This window comes from Silurus meridionalis, chromosome 2, assembly GCF_014805685.1.
Source record: "Silurus meridionalis isolate SWU-2019-XX chromosome 2, ASM1480568v1, whole genome shotgun sequence".
Lineage (NCBI taxonomy): Eukaryota > Metazoa > Chordata > Actinopteri > Siluriformes > Siluridae > Silurus > Silurus meridionalis.
The window spans coordinates 15914902-15932811 of NC_060885.1; the positions used below are offsets into that span (position 1 = coordinate 15914902).

The window sequence follows — 17910 nt, forward strand, 5'->3', positions numbered from 1 at the left end:
AAAAAGGATCACACAATAGTTCATGGCTACTCACTGTTTAATGCACGGAAATAACATTTTTTTCCCTCTGTACTAGGCACCATAAAAATGTAAACACATTATAGAAATAAACCTGGATGACGAGGTGTGGATGCTCACATTATTGCACAGCAGAAGGACCCTGTCTGAGTGCACTTTCACTCTGCCACTGTCACGGGGCCGCATGTTTCCATGTGCACATTTGTTCGATTCTTAAAAAAAAAAAAAAAACTATCTGCACACAAATCCCTTCTCTGTAGGTAACGCCTGCTCTCGTTTTTTGTTCCCTGTAGCTCAATTAACGATTCCATCCTCTTTCTCCCGTTGGCCTTTACACTGCTGTTGCGTCGTCCAGGTTTATTTGTCTGTTGCTAACTGTGCTTCTCTGTAATGCACACATTAAAACATCACAGTAAAAGATAGACGAGGATGATGAAGCTGATGGGCTTGTACAGGGAGGGTGAGGTGAGGGAGGACTGGGGGATTTAATTCTTCTCTATATTATGCTTACATACAGTACAATGGATCATACGATAGCTGCTACAGGGCTTCAGGATATGGGGCATATACAGTTTCCCTATTGGTGGGGAAAAAGGAAGGGGGGGAAGGGGGCGTTCACAAACATGATAGCCATATCTCTGCCATTTAAATACAATTATTCACTATCGATTTGGTAATGATATATTAGACGCTTGTATATTGGTCCAGCAGCTTTCTTTGCTGATATGTAATTTTTTTTTCAACCCAAAAAATATATAGAAGAAGAAGAAGAAGAAGAAGAAGAAAACTGCAAATAAGACGGACAAAGCTGCCAGTCTCTCCGACTCTCCACACTCTCGATCACTCAGTTGACTCACAGGGGCAAGGCTGAACTGACAACCTCCAGTTAAAGAGTTATGGTTGAAAAGAAGGGGGAGGGGGAAAAAGAGCAGTACGTGGATAAAACTCGGTGTGCTCTGGTGGTTTGTCAAAGGAGGGGTGATTGAGGGTCGGAGGGATGCTGCACCCTTTATTGTCCTCCACCCTCCCTTGCTCATTCACTTCCAGAGCTGGGTACTGAGGGTCTGACCAGAAGGAGGACCCACCCAGCCTCCCATAGCGGTCCCAGGCTGCCCGAAGGCCATGGGGGCACCATTCAGGTTCAGGCCAGACATCTGCTGGTTCACCTAGTGGAGAAAAAAATAAAAAATAAAATAAGAACATATATAAAAATCTAGAGGCAAAGTATTACTGTGTTAACAGCCTTCACATCCAGCATTCACATCTAGGAATTTATCTATGATTTTATTTTCCAGCTGTGCTTCACCTCTAGCTGATTTCCCTCTTACATATATGTATATCTATTATTAACTTTCATCTCTGACTGAGCTAATCACCTCACTGTCCAAAAAAAAAGCAGCTTTTATTCAAAGATTTAACAATGTACACTGAAAATATCTATTTGTGTCTCACCTTTCTTGACCTTTAGATTCTCATTAACATTGTGTAACTCGAATATAACTGTTCACACAAGGCAGAAAAAGACTGCTTTCATCCGAGACCTGTTACCCCAGATACAGTCACTCTTAACCAGAGCAACCAACAATCTCTGTACTGTAGCAATGTCTTTTTTTATATTACCTATCTAATGGCTTTTAATTCCAAGGTGGCCATAGATGCAAAGAGACACTGCAGTGAGGGGACTCTAAGTAGGGTTGCACTTATGTAAGGTGCACTGGATTTATAATACTTAATTAACTTTGTGGAGTGGTAATGATACATGCCACATAGAGCTGTCATGGTCACTGCGATGATTATCGATTGTAATGAGACCCATGAGACCCGGTCGCCAGTTCACCACTGTTCCTAGCTTGGAACACTTTTGATAGATTCTGGTCACTGCAGAATGGGAACAGCCCAAAGAGCTGCAGTTTGGCTCTGCCCGAGTCGTCTAGCAATCACAATTTGGCCCAAATTGGGATTGCTAGACGACTCACTTAAATCCTTACGCTTGCCCATTTTTCCTGCTTCTAACACACCAACTTTGAAGAGAAAATGTTCACTTGCTGCCTAATATATCCACCCACTAACAGAAAATCAGTGTTATCCACTTCACCGATTATAATGTTATGCCTGGTTGGTGTATGTATGTATATATCGTGTATCTCACAAAAGTAAGTACAGTATCTTCTACAGTATCTTAGTAGAGCTTTCTCAAGGGACAAAACTATAGAAATAAAACTTGGATATATTTTAGAGTAGTCAATGTGCAGCTTGTATAGCAGTACAGATTTACTGTGTTCGAAAAATAACAACATACAGCCATTATTGTCAAAATAGCTGGCAACAAATGTGAGTACACCCTACGCGAACACAGCTGTACATCATGTAACCATCCAAAGTCACATGTAATATTTATCATGTTCATGTTTTGTCTGCTTGACAGAACCATACAAATTTGTGTATCTTGTATTAATGCAGTTGAAATTTTCTCTCATACTGACCACTGGATGTTCAACACGGCTCCTCATGGAAAAGACTCTAAGGATTTGAGAATTAGAATTGTTGCTCTCCACAATGATGGCTTAGGCTATAAGGTCTGCAACACCCTAAAACTGAGTTAGAGCACAGTGGCCAGTGTCATACAGAGGTTTTCTCTCAAGGGTCCATCAAAGAAGTTGAGTCCTTGTGCTGTGCGTCAGGTGCAGAAGCTGCTTCAAAAAAAGAATTGCATGAGTTCTGCCAGCACTGCTTTAGAGGTTGCAGAAGCGGATGATCTGCTTGTCAGTGCTCTGACTATACACTGCGCACTGCAACAAGAAGGTTTGTTAATTCATTGTCCCAAAAGGAAGCATCTTCTGAAGCTGGCTTACAAGTCCGCAAACAGTTTGCTGAAGATACCCTGTCCAAGAGCATGAATTACTGGAACCATGTCCTGTGGTCTGATGAGACTAAGATAAACTTGTATGGCTCAGATGGTGTCCAGCATGTGTGGTGATGCCCTGGTGAGGAGAACCAAGAAAATTATGTATTGCCTACAGTCAAGCATTGTGGTCTTAGCATCATGGTCTGGAGCTGCATGAGTGATGCTGGTAATGGGGATCTGCAGTTCATTGAGGGAAACATGGATTCCAACATGTATCGTGACATTCTGAAGCAGAACATGATACCCTCTCTTTGGAAAATGGGCCAAACGGCAGTTTTCCAACATAACACACCAAACACACCGCCAAGATGACAACAGCCAAGTATCTCCAGATCTGAACCTTATTGAGCACCTGTGGGGCGGAGGGTGAAGAGGCATCATGTGTCGAACATCCAGCACCTCTGTTATGTCATTATGGAGGAATGAAAGAGCATCCCAGCAACAACCTGTGCATCTCTGGTGAATTCCATACCCAGGAGGATTGAGGCAGTGCTATATATCAGTGGGGCTCACAAAAAATATAGACACTTTGGACACAGTTTTGACATGTTCACTTAGAGTGTATTCACTTTTGTTGCCAGTTATTTAGACAATAATGGCTGTATGTCGAGTTATGTTTAGAGGACAGTACATCTGTACTGCTATACAAGCTGCACATTGACTACTCTAAAATATACCCAAGTTTCATTTCTATAGAATTGTCCCTTAAATGGTTGCTAAAATGTGAGAGGGGTACTCACTTTTGTGTGACACGGTGTATATATACACACTGTCCATCCAAAAAAAAAGTCATATACGCTAATATTTCGTTGGACCGCCTTTAGATTTGATTACGGCACGCATTTGCTGTGGCTTTGCTTTGATAAGCTTCTGCGATGTCACAACATTAATTCCCCTCCCAGAGTTGCAGTTATTTTTCACCAAGATCTTGTATATATGATGGGAGTATCGGACCGCTGCGGACTCTGTGGTGGCCAATCTATGTGTGAAAATAATGTCTCAGGCTCCCTGAACCACTTCTACTGTCTACTGTAGTTTTTTTTACGATTTGATTTCACCAAACGTTTAAGTGATTGCCAATCATGATCGTTCAAGATTTTTTTCTGACCACATTTCTTCCTCGAAGATAATGTTCTCCACTATACTTCTAGTTTTAAATAACGCGTTGGACAGTTCTTAACCAAATTTTAGTAGTTTCAGCAATTACTTTGCTTGAAGCATGTCAATAATTTGACCCTTCTGAAACAGATTAACATATTTTCCACAACCTCAAGATGTGTTTACTGACATGGTTGTTTAAGAAATGAAAAGCTACTCACTGCAGCAGTTATCATCCTATAGGATAATTACTGGATAATTATCCAATGGGAGGCTCTTATCTTACTTTATTTTATATATATATATATATATATATATATATATATATATATATACACACACACACACACACACACACACACACACACACAGTACAGACCAAAAGTTTGGACACACCTTCTCATTCAAAGAGTTTTCTTTATTTTCATGACTATGAAAATTGTAGATTCACACTGAAGGCATCAAAACTATGAATTAACACATGTGGAATTATATATGGAATTATATACATAACAAAAAAGTGTGAAACAACTGAAAATATCTCTCCTTCTTGGTCAAATAGACCTTACACAGCCTGGAGGTGTGTTTGGGGTCATTGTCCTGTTGAAAAATAAATGATGGTCCAACTAAATGCAAACCGGATGGAATAGCATGCCGCTGCAAGATGCTGTGGTAGCCATGCTGGTTCAATATGCCTTCAATTTTAAATAAATCCCTAACAGTGTCACCAGCAAAGCACCCCCACACCATCACACCTCCTCCTCCATGCTTCACGGTGGGAAGGCATGTAGAGTCCATCCGTTCACCTTTTCTGCGTCGCACAAAGACACAGTGGTTGGAACCAAAGATCTCAAATTTGGACTCATCAGACCAAAGCACAGATTTCCACTGGTCTAATGTCCATTCCTTGTGTTCTTTAGCCCAAACAAGTCTCTTCTGCTTGTTGCCTTTCTTTAGCAGTGGTTTCCTAGCAGATATTCTACCATGAAGGCCTGATTCACACAGTCTCCTCTTAACAGTTGTTGTAGAGATGTGTCTGCTGCTAGAACTCTGTGTGCCATTGACCTGGTCTCTAATCTGAGCTGCTGTTAACCTGCGATTTCTGAGGCTGGTGACTCGGATGAACTTATCCTCTGCAGCAGAGGTGACCCGCATGTGAGCCAGTTTCTTTGTAGCGCTTGATGGTTTTTGTGACTGCACTTGGGGACACTTTCAAAGTTTTCCTAATTTTTCGGACTGACTGACCTTCATTTCTTAAAGTAATGATGGCCACTTTTTCTGTACTTAGCTGCTTTTTCTTGCCATAATACAAATTCTAACAGTCTATTCAGTAGGACTATCAGCTGTGTATCCACCTGACTTCTGCACAACACAACTGATGGTCCCAACCCCATTTATAAGGCAAGAAATCACACTTATTAAACCTGACAGGGCACACCTGTGAAGTGAAAACCATTTCAGGTGACTACCTCTTGAAGCTCATCAAGAGAATGCCAAGAGTGTGCAAAGCAGTAATCAAAGCAAAAGGTGGCTACTCTGAAGAACCTACAATATGACATATTTTCAGTTGTTTCACACTTTTTTGTTATGTATATAATTCCACATGTGTTAATTCATAGTTTTGATGCCTTCAGTGTGACTCTACAATTTTCATAGTCATGAAAATAAAGAAAACTCTTCGAATGAGAAGGTGTGTCCAAACTTTTGGTCTGTACTGTATATAGTGCGAAACATAGTCAAAATCAAGTTCCCTCAGGAACTTTTAGGCCCTGCTTTGCACTTTAAGCATTTATTACAGTTATTAAACTTGAAAACATACACAACTTCATGTCTTAAAAAACGATGTACCGTACCATGAATTTTGTGTACAGTTACACCCCTAAAATATATATATATATATATATATATATATATATATATATATATATATATATATATATATATATATAAAATAAACGGAATTTTTGCTGTTTTCACACAGATGGTTTTAATTGCGGGACTGATTTTGGTCCTTGATTTGAGTGATTAATTGAGTGATTTTATATATAGATCAAATAGAATTGAATACAAAAGTTAACAACCTGTGAATAATGTGAGACAAATATACAGTTAAATGTTTGGGCTGAAAAACAAGCCTTTCTTTTCCAATTTGTCTGTTATGGTTAAAGTTATGTAAACGATTAGCCAATCATAGAAGTGGGATTTATCCCAGTAGCTGATTATGAATAACTGTTCAACAAAATATTCCCAAAATACTGCAGTAATTGTCTGTGTGGCAAAACTGTGACAGTCCTAATAAATAAAACCCTCATTTTGAATGAGTGCCTTAAAACGGGAGGTGACTGTAGATTAGACGCTGCTAAATGATTGTTCTAAATCTGATGGGAGAATACGGCAGCTTCTTAAGATGATGGCTTTATAGTAAATGATCAAAACATTTCTGGCTAGATTGTAGCATCGAGTCCTGTAAATACGCGGACTGAAGCAGCATATAAATCCAAAAGTTTACATTTATTAAAAGAATTTTGATTTTGCAAACCTTCTGCTGATTATTGTGGTACCATCAACTTACATTTGAAAGCAGTGGAAACTAAGTTTAATCATTTCTGTGCTTCTTTGGATATCACTACACAGTCTGGCTGGATCCTTTCTTAGCACTAGCAGGGCATAATATAGATTTGCTGATGTGGCCATGGCTTGAGTGAAAGCTCAGCCCCATGAGATGAGCTACAGAGCATTAGCTAAGATCACTGTGGGCTGAAAAAAGTGCTGCATTAAGTGTTTGGCACAATGAATCTCTAACGAAAGCCTCCATATGATGCCATCAGCAGATTCACTAAACTTTATGTCTGACTCTATAACAAGTGCACCAGGTCGAGTAGTTTACCTGTCCCATGCTCCACTGGGTCTGCTGGCCAGGCTGCATGGTATACATGTTTTGTGGGGGCACAACTGCTGGCATTGCTCCGGGCTGTGCTCCCATCATGCCAGGCGCCACCCCCATTACACCTGCCGCGGCGTTTCCCATAAAGCCATTGGGCATAGTCATGCCAACCATCATCCCAGTGTTCTGGCCCATCATAGCTCCGCCCTGACCCATTACTGCCCCCATCATGGTGGTGGGTGGCATGGGGCCACCCATGGCTGGGAAGGCCTGGAAGTTAGCTTGAGGCTGTGCAGGAAACGGCATCTGAGACGTACCAATGAACATAGCAGCTAGAAAGAGAGAGAAAACATAATGAAAAACCTGGGTAAACAGCCTTACAGTGGCATATACAACACAAAAACAAGACCAAAGATCAGCCTTTACACAAACATAAAGAAATAAAGAGCAGGAGAAAGGAGTACACAAACGTCCACAGACAAGCCCAAACTGAAGCCTGCACTAATATGCAGTGCCAAGCCAATTCACCTCAAGTGATCTTTGAGATGAGAGAGGAAGAAGGAGCTGGCATTGGCGGAAAGGGCTTATTAAGAGGTGACTTGACAGTGGAGAAATGGCAAAGCCTCTATTTGGAGGCTGAACTTTTGGAGCAATGTGCTGTTTAAAGAGGCGCTAGACAGCAGCTTTAATCTGTGTTCAGCAGCATCACAGAGCTGAATCGTGGAAACATTCAATGGCTAAATTATTGATACTCTCATTCGAACCACGAGCTACAGCCTGGTGTTTTCTTTTCAAGCGGTCAGAAAACGGCTGCTATACCGTGATGAAGATGTTTAAGGAAAAGCAGCAGCACTGCGATAAGCACTGAATCTTCCTTTTTAACGTAGCAATAAAGTGGAATTCTGTTGAAGCAGCGTTAACCAGAACACCACTGAGAACTGCTACACTGATTCTTTTTCTTTTCATAGTAAACACAATACATATTTTTTTTTATCCAATTTTTTTTTTTATTAACCCACAGCTACATTTAACATTTACAATTCCTGCCCAAGATCACTGAGATGGCACAAATTAGTATATTGTGTCTTGAGTGCGACATCAACATCAATGCTGGCCACTGATTTATTTAAACAGACATGTCCTTTCATATGTTATTCTTATCTGTTTACTACACTGCTGTACATTGTGAAGGACAGCCTGCAAAAAAAGAACTACAAACCTCCTTAAAATAAATAAATAAATAAGTAAATAAAAAAATAAATAAACGCACACACTAGCACATACACACAATAACAGACTGACAAACTGCCTCAATATTCCATTCACATACACACAGAGAAACACAAATAGTTAGACTAAGCAGGGGCAATACAGTGCATAATGTGGTGTGTTATGGGGTGTACCTTGTGCAGGCTGTGGAGGGACAGTGCTGGACCCATACAGGGACAGAATGGAGTCCTTAGAGAGAGGTTTCTTGGTGGTGTCCTCTGCTTTGTTGCTGCTGTTCTCACTGAACAGGTCCAGATCAGACTGGACTGGAGCGGCTCCTGTTGTGCCCGCAGTGCCCGAGGTAGCACCCACACCAGGGCCTGCAGGTGTGCTGCCAGCTGCTTTAGTGGAATTGACCTGCACAGAACAGAGGACATGATCAGCTCAGTAATGTTATGTTGCACTAACCATAGTACATGGGACACAATAAACTAATGTTAAGGCTGTTTTGTGTGAAAAACCAAGATCATCTGCATTTCCTGAAACTCTGATTGCAGTCTGTCTGGCAACCATGCCACAGGTCACTAAGATCACATTTTCCCATAACGCATTCTGTTTTTTAACATAACCGTTATGGGAGAGATGTTCCTAATAAAGTGGATGGTGAGTGGCTACATTATGAAATCAGTAGCTTTTGTCAGTGCGAAGGTCTGTAAAATCATTTAGTAGCTGTACTGCTCAATGACTATGCAAATATGCTGTCTACCCACATAAACATGTCTAATATAATAGTTTAATATAGGCTTAATTAGAATTTATATCACTAGACTACACTCTTTGCAATTTGGTGGGCTGCATTTCTATTCTAGTGCCTCTGTCTTTCATAATTCATGAAGACAGCTAATAAAGTTAACTATGAGATTTTTTTTTCTTTTCCTTTGTCCAGAAACCAAACAAGATATTGGTTGAATGCTGTGCTATTCGTATAGCGACAAAACAACTTTACAGAAATACACACATGGCTCATATGTTTTATTCAATAAGCATGTAACACTAAGATGACTTGGAAAAGCCTTGCTGGACATGGAAGATTTGCAGCCTGACAAGGAATAAACAAGATTTGCTTGGTACCTCAGGCTTAAAGACATGGACTTGCTTATTTATATTTGATGGCACCTCCCATGCACAAATGTACAAATTTAAATCTCTATGGATGAAGCAAGCTGACAGAGTGTACAGTCATTACGCCCAAATTCATTTACAAAAATACGATTGCAGCTGCTACCAGTAGGTCTGAAGCCTCCGCAGTCTCACAGTGTGGCCAATCCCTACAGTAAAATGTGTGTTTAGTCCTGCTGAGACATACGTTTTTGCTGATGGGATGGTGCTTTGCTTGCCGTTTTAAAATGACTTAAATAGCCATTTCTGGTAAATGATATCCAGCTAAGTGCAGGCTTTAAGACATCATCAATCCCCCTTTACCGAAGAACTCTCTGAGGCAGCTTTGAGAACTTGAACACAGCATATTTTTATACTTACATTTAATTCATCAAGTCTATACAAAGTTAAATAAATTTTTATGTGCCTTATATATGCCTCATATTTTCGAATAAACAAATCAATAACCACCTCAAGTCAAGCACCTTATTTTAATTATTAGTAATTTCAGCAGGGTCATATATTCATAAAAACTATATAGTTTAGTCTTATTCATATTTACATTTGCGGCATTTAGCAGACGCAAAGCAGACGTTATACATGTAGAATACTTCATGGCTTGGAGTTCATCTATCTCTCCTTAGCATCTCTGCCTTCTAGCAAGATGACGTGGTGATGTCTTTACTTAGCGTATAAAAAGCCTGACATCAGTCTTAAGAGAAATGTACGGGGCCCTTTGCCCCTGTGTGCACAGCCTATGGTTTCTACTCCATCTCTGTTCGGTGGTTTGTGTGAAAGCAATTTACCTCTCTGTAAAGACAGGTGTAAAGCAAGGCCTGTCACGAGCTGTGCTGTAGCTTTGAGGCTACACTATACAGCTAATTACTATACCTTTCACCCTCTATCGCGTTCCCACAAGTTCATCACTCATAGGCATGAAACCAAGAGTGATGAGGAAAGAGAAAGGCTACAGAACATCATTTGGATGCAAATGAACTGAGAAAAAAACAAAGAAGAATGGCTCAGCTCCACTGCTAGAGGCCCATTAAAATACGACTGATGAACAGAAGTAACTTGGGGAGGGGGGGAAGAAAAGAAGAAAAAGTGAAGGGCACAGACTCAGACACTCTGTCACATCTCAGCTCTCCTGTTGCCTATGAGTCAGAGCTCCAAAGCTGTGGGGCTGAACCGGCACTGTGGTGTTCAGGAGACTGGAGAAGTAGAGATGTCTCTGTGGACAGGGTGTGAAGGACTGGGGTGAAATCAGTCAGAATATTAGCACTTTTACAGAGCACAGCACAGCATCCTACAGCCCGGTAACGAATCTAAACCTGGCACTGTGCGTCATATGCAGGGATCAGGTGGTGAATACTGATATGGATGAGTAGTCAAATGATTATTTGAATACAGAATGCAAAATGCTTAAAATACAGTACATACAGGTTAGCATAGCTGTTATGATGTCAAGTGAATAAATCCAATATAATTATAATGTGAAATGTATTATTTGGAAATGCAACCTAGAAAAAGAAACTTATAAACAGACACATTTTAGGGGGAACATTTAAACTTGTTTATATGGTGATGTAGCTGTGTTCCCAATCAACCAATTTAAAACTTATGTTAGGTGCCTGGACCTCACTGTTTAAAGGTATGGTCTAGAAAAGAAAAAAAAATGCCTGAGATTTAATATGAAAAGCAAAAAAATAAAATGTCAACACTGACATTACAAAGAGAAGATGAGGGGGAAAATTTGCTCAGGGATGGTTTCCAAGGGCCTACCCACAACATTAAAAGAGCTGTGGGAATTTTCTGCAAGCACTCATTGTTCCCAACATATGACAATATTCTGTATTCTTTACAAGTCAGGTTAACTAAGTAGGGTGGCTAGATGGAAGCTAAAGCATACAGATTTTGCCAAAAACATACATCGAATCACTTAAACTATATGGCAAAAGGTGTTTTGGTTTAATGAGACCAAGGTTAAACTCTTTAGCCATAATTCAAAAGGTAGCATTAGTAAGAAAAAAATACGCACCATACCCACAGTGAAGCATGGAGGTGATGACGGCAGCATTTTGGTGCGAAACTTTAAGGTGTCTGCTAGAAAGCTGAAGATGCCTTTTGACATGACAATTACCCAAAACAAACATCCGAATCAATAGAGGAAAATCTAAAGAGCAACATTCTGAAATGTTCCAGTCCAAACATGAATCCATGGTCACCTGAAGAGCACAGGAAATGCTGTAGCAATTAGACTACAATGTAAAATGTACTGGCAAATCAATATATGCTAAGCTGACCCTAAAAAGACAGAGACGGAATTTTAGTGGATCTTGGGTAAGAAATGCAAATTCAATGAATCATTTCAAAAATGCAAATGGGGAAAAAAAACTAAACAAAAAAAAGGTCAAAATAAGTTTAATAAGTAACAGACAGTTTACTAGACTACTGAAGATCCCTATTTCAGATAAAAAAAAAAGTACAGGAACATTCTGTTTTAATCTCTACCCATATGTCTCGGCTCGAGTGGTACCTGGGCAATTCAGCATGGAAACAGCAAAGCTCAGATGGCGGGGAACACAACAAGAGGTGAGCACTTTTAATCCATGAAATTGGAAGTGTAAGACGCAGTGCTGTTCTGAGAGGATGCAAGGACTCACCTCTGCCTTCTGTTACTCACAAGAGAACAGTTCTGAAGAGTAGCAGTGTGTAAGAACCTATATATGGGATTAAAGCTCTGTCGAATAGATCATTTAAACACACACTAACGCAAAATCATAACTGTGAATCAGGGGGTTATAGGGGAAAAAAAAAAAAAAAAAGACAACGATTACATAACCCTTCCCCCACTACTCATCACATGACGAGCGAATCACTCAAAGGCGTCCACAGGGGAAGAGGGCAAAAGCTATTAGGATTAATAATGGATGAGACTAAGACCACTGCTTTATAATTCCGATTTTGCTCTCTGCTGTGTTTCTCTATATTTTTGTGTATCAAGAGGCCATTACTGCATGTGTGTATACACATTACTGAAAGTTTGCTTGATTACAGACTCAGTCTCACAGGGCTATAAATATTCCTGTAATCTTAAAGCTGCACTAACGCTCACCACATCATCACACACCAATGAATATTCACACACACACACACACACACACACACACACACACACACACACACACACACACACACACACACACACACACGCTTCCTGTGAAACAGAGCAGGCTTTGTGTGATTAGCAGCCGTACACAGATAATTAGCACTCTGCTGGTGTACAGGGCTAGGCTAGGCTAATCCAGTTCCTCTCAGCAATCCATCTGCCTGGGAAACCAGAGAACGACTTGCTGAGAAAGGAAATCCAATGAAAGTAAAGGCTAAACATAAAAGAGTTGTCCAATGACAAATGTGTTTGTTTGGCGTTAGTAACGATGGCAGTTCACACCAGCAGGTGCACTGACAGTGTCTGAAGAGAATCTGGCATCAGCAGCTTTAATGTCAATGTCATTTTGAACCACTGATTCTGATGCTGTGAACTGAAAACTACAACAAGCAAAAGAAAGTCAAGAAGCGCAAAAGAATAGACCTGATTTTCACATCTTAATGTGGTCATAATTTTTATTTATTTTTTATGAATGTGTAATTGAAAAGAATACTATTTTACTAGAGGTAAAGAGCACGGATACAAATAGTCTGAGAAATGCTTGAGAATGAAGGACTGTATCTGACCGTGAAGAACTGCACTTCCATTAAATCTAACCTGGTAGTCCATGACTTCTCCTTGACCTGCCATGGCATGATCTGTAAATAAGTGCTTTTCCAACCTATTTTCCACTAACACATGAGCTCACACAAGAACTCGAACATTTCTCTGTAGTGTGGAAAGAACAGAACACACACTTACTGAAATCTTATTAATAATGTACACGTATGGGCAGTTCATCAATGATGGCAGTGAATATGTAGAAATGATTAACTATACATGTAAAAGTATATTCTAAAATATGCAAAGTACACAAATTGAAATCTTAAAATAGGAGGAATTCTTACTAAGCAGGCACCGTTTATGCTCCTTTTCTAAAGTGGAAACAAACTATAAATAGAAGTCTCTGTTAATCACTTTCCTGAATGGTTTGTAGGGTTCATGTGCAATCAGACCCAGTCAACTGCACACGCAACACATAAGCATAATATATTCACTTCCAAAAAAGTTGCACCATCTCTAAATAGATGAATTATATCAATTTTAATTTTCCTTTTGGAAACGAATCATGATAGTATTTAACAAAACAAAAAAATTAAATAAATAAATAAATAAACCTTGCCCCAATGACTGTCCTTATAAAGAAGTTTTGGGTAAACAGTTTTTCTGTGTTCTCAGCTGAAATCATCTCTGATAATATGCTACAGATGCAGTTAACATGGTCATGGAAAGACACGTTTTTAAACAGGACAGGGTGATGAGACAAGAATATATAACATGATTCTTAAACATTTCTCCGATACATGAGGTGGCCAAAAGTATGCAGATACCTGAATTCCATACCCATATGTGGTTTTTGAAATCACGCGTAGCATTAGAAATGTTCTTCAATAGTAAAAAGGGGTTCAAACATGTTCTAGGATGACAATTTCATCATGCACAATGCAAACTCAATAAAAACATGATTTGCTGTTTGGTGTGGGAAGAATATAATGGTCTGCACAGAACCATGACCTCAACCCCACTAACAACCTTCGGGATAAACTGAAACACTGACTGTGTTACTGATTAGTGCCTGACCTCACAACTGCTACTGCGGTTGAAAGAACAAACCCCCAAAGCCATGCTTCAAAATCGAATGGAAGCATTCCCAGAAAAGTGCAGGTTATTATAACAGCAAAGGGGAACTAGAAGAAAATCAGGTGTCCACAGACTTTTGGTCATATAGTAAATGCCACAATATAGATTTGCTAATAAACTAGCAGCAAGTCAATAAATTAATTACATAGATATTGAAAATAATATTCAAATACCATCCTTTTTAATAAATCTGCAAAAAAAAAAAAAACAAAAAAACTATCAAATTAGATCAAAACATGGACTTTAAATGCGTCAGCATTTTGAATATGGACATTTGTTCGGCACTCCAGTGAAGAAAGTGCAAGTGACTGAAAGATTATATTGATATTTATGTACATCAGAACACACAGGGGGTTTATGGGTAAGTGTCATGAGCAGAGATGACTGATGGATTCATACACTGGTCATGTGCTTCTTTGAGAAGCGAATGTGTGTCTGGATATCAGCAATATTTTTTTTTAATCTGACCACAAATCTTGCATCGCTCCAACATAGCAAAGTAATGAGCACAACTTATTCCGAAAACAAAAATGTGCTGATGTGCATTGAGATGTAAGAAAGAGAGAAAGCAAAAGAGAAAGAGAGACAGAGAAATGTCAAGCTGCAGCTCCTCTCAACATTGTGCTCACACTTTTATTTATGCAGTTAGTAATTATACAGTATGTGTATATATTTATGTACTCACATATACACACGTGCAACCTCAATACTCGAGTTACATTCTATGACCCCTCACGAGTAACAAAAAAATCACGAGGTTTTGACTCTTCTTTTGATGGCTCCTTTTTCAAGAGGAATTGTACATGTACTATACTGAAAACTAAAATTGTGAATTTCTTGCCATAAATTATTTCATTTACTACTTAAAATAAATAATACAATAATAAAATACTTAAACATTTTTTAATGTAATTTATTAGTACAAATTCTGTTTTGAAACGTTACTCCGAACTTTCGAGCCACTCGCGGCTTCCCGCGAACCATCAGATTTTTCACGAGTTACACTTAGTCCAGTTCCAAATAAAAAGTTGTGAACTATAGAGGTCATGAGTGTCAAGGTCATGAGTATATATATATATATATATATATATATATATATATATATATATATATATATATATACACACACACACACACACACACATATATACACACACACACACACACCTGTGTATATTTTATATATATATATATATATATATATATATATATATATATATATATATATATCTCACAGATTTAGGGTGTGAAAGTTTAAAACAATTAACCATGAAATTGAGAGATAGTAATCAGTGGCCTGTTAAATTTACACTTGCATTTGATTCATCTTTTTTTCCCATAATGTAAATACCTAATATCACAATACCAAGCACTTTCTGGCCCCTTGTGGACATGTTTACATTAAGTGCAAGCCAGGAGGCAGACATGAACCTGTATGTGACATACGGATGTGCTGGCAATAATACGCAGATACAGAAGTATAAAGCGGCCCTTACTATAGCATAGCAAGCTGAGGAATGGAAAATTAGTCTTCGGGTGTTTCTGTCATAATACACACTAATAAGTAGGTTGATGGCTATAGACAGCTGGGAACACTTCTTCCAAATTGACTATCCAAATTTCTGAGAGGGGAAAAAAAAAAGCAGACAACTTTGGATAGCTACTTTAGAACCAACATAGATGCTAAGATGACAAGGATGAGCCGATATAAATGTTTCAATTCTAACCAATTTTTCAAATTAGAATTTTTTGGTTCCTATTTTTTAATCTCTTAATTAAACACGACACATAATTTGGAATTAAATCACGGTTCGAAAATAATTAAAACAAACAAATCAAAGCTACATGTCAATGTTTAAGCTGTTTTTGATTTAAATGAATGGCTACAGTCAAGGTGTCGAGAACAAAAAATACCCTTTGTTGATAATTGCAATGATTTCTGGCGCGTCCTAGGTTTTTCCCGCCCTGATGGCCTGCACCCCAGCAGCACTGGAGCAGCAGTCCTATCAGACAACATCTCCAGGTTTCTGCACACCATCTGACTGGTAAGACATTCAATCCATTGTTATGCCGATGATACCCAGCTATATATCTCATCAAAACCATATGAAACATCATAATTGGCAAGATTCACTGGGTGTGTTAAAGAATTAAAAGATTGGATGACGCATAACTTTCTATTATTAAATTCTGATAAGACAAAACACGTTCTCTTTTACAGAAACATCGACAGCACTTTGCAGTAACAGTAAATGGCCCTGAGCCCAGTTTATAACGTCTGCCTGTGAGTCAGTTTCTAGACAACAGTCATTTCAACAGAGACACTACAGCACAACCCTGCCAGAGAGAACTGTGATCTGCTAGAACAAAACCAGACCACCAAAGGATCCAAGCTATAAAACCACCAGGCAGAGAAAAGCAGGGCTATGGTAAATGAGCTGATAAATAAAACAGTGCTATGCTGCATGACAGTCAAGTGCTTAACATACTGCAGTGAGAGTCCGGTAGGGAGAATGGCAGTGAGCGACTGTGACAGGCGTTCTCCACAAAGCCAGCTTCCGTACGAGCTGCAGTGTAGCGGAAAGAAAGCAAAACAACTCTGCTTTCGTTATGCATTACCCTACTGAGAGACCATCTGCACTAAGTGGTGGAAATACTGTGAAAAAAATGCCATATTCAGAGCCATGTAATGCATTTATATAGAATGACCTATAGTTTTATTTGTGCGCAAACATGCCTGTCCACTGCAAGACAGAACACACACAGGCATGATTTTTGAAATTAGAAAGAAACTAGAGAACCCGGAAGAAACCCATATGCACAGAAACTTCACACAGATAGTAAACTCAAGATTAAATAACGGATCCTAGCGCTATAAGCTAGCAACGCTATCCCTGTTCACCACTGTGCCATTAGCACCTTTTAATGGCTTTGTATGTAATCGATGTCCTCTAGACTGCAGAGTCTTTATCCCCATTAATTCAGAATGACCATGTGAGTTCAAAGAACTGCAGATCTGTAACTGCTAGTACTGTCAATGAATTGGAAAAAAAAACTATTCCGTTTTTTTATTTTTTTATTTTTTATTAATAATGGAGGCAAAGTGAACATTGTGCTTTGGCTTTTGCCCATTACTACATACAGTGCCCTCTAAACAGAATTTGAACATCGAGGCCAGGTATAACTATACATTGTTCAATGGAGACTTGAAAAGTAGAGGCAATGCCCTAAGATGCAGTCATCAGCAGTAAGAATCTGGGGGCCCGTTTGGAATTAGCAAATAAAGGCAGCAATGAGATGTGGAACAAACATTAACCTCTACCTAAGTGATGAAAAAGTAGGAAAAAAGAAAGGATCTGCTCCTGCTGCAAAACAAACAGTTAAGCTTTAGGTATATAGTGGCCTGAGCTTGAATCTTTACTAATGACATAATCCATGATGGTGGCAGCAGAATGTATTCAGAACTCATCCTGTGTGCCAGTATACAGGAAAATGCACCCAATCTAATTGGGAGGAACATCATCATGTAGCAAGACAATGACCCAAAACACACTGCCAACAAAACAAAGGACTTCATCAGGTGGGGAAAAGAGGAAAGTTTTAGACTGACAAGGTCAATCAGCAAACCTTAACCTAACTAGAGAATGCATTTCACCTCCTGAAAAAAATCCCAATGGCAAAACATCCCAACCAAACTGTCAGCAACTGAAGGAAATCAGTGGTATTAATATCCATAAAATGTGAAATAAAAAGGCTGAGGATAAAAATGATGAATCATTATAAAAATCA

The 17910-nt window shown here is 39.1% G+C and overlaps 1 protein-coding gene across 4 annotated transcripts in view; it reads right to left on the reverse strand.

Moving 5' to 3' along the window:
• Positions 1-19: 19 nt before the first annotated feature.
• The window catches only part of smap1 (small ArfGAP 1), a 108134-nt gene continuing 90243 nt past the window's right edge, over positions 20-17910 (reverse strand). For all 4 annotated transcript variants that reach the window (XM_046870893.1, XM_046870885.1, XM_046870878.1 and 1 more), the window contains 3 exons: positions 8309-8531; positions 6909-7237; positions 20-1184 (listed from right to left, as the gene is read on the reverse strand). In XM_046870893.1, coding sequence (XP_046726849.1) covers positions 1056-1184; positions 6909-7237; positions 8309-8531 — 681 coding nt within the window. In that variant the 3' untranslated portion in view covers positions 20-1055. The remainder of the gene's footprint in view (positions 1185-6908; positions 7238-8308; positions 8532-17910) is intronic.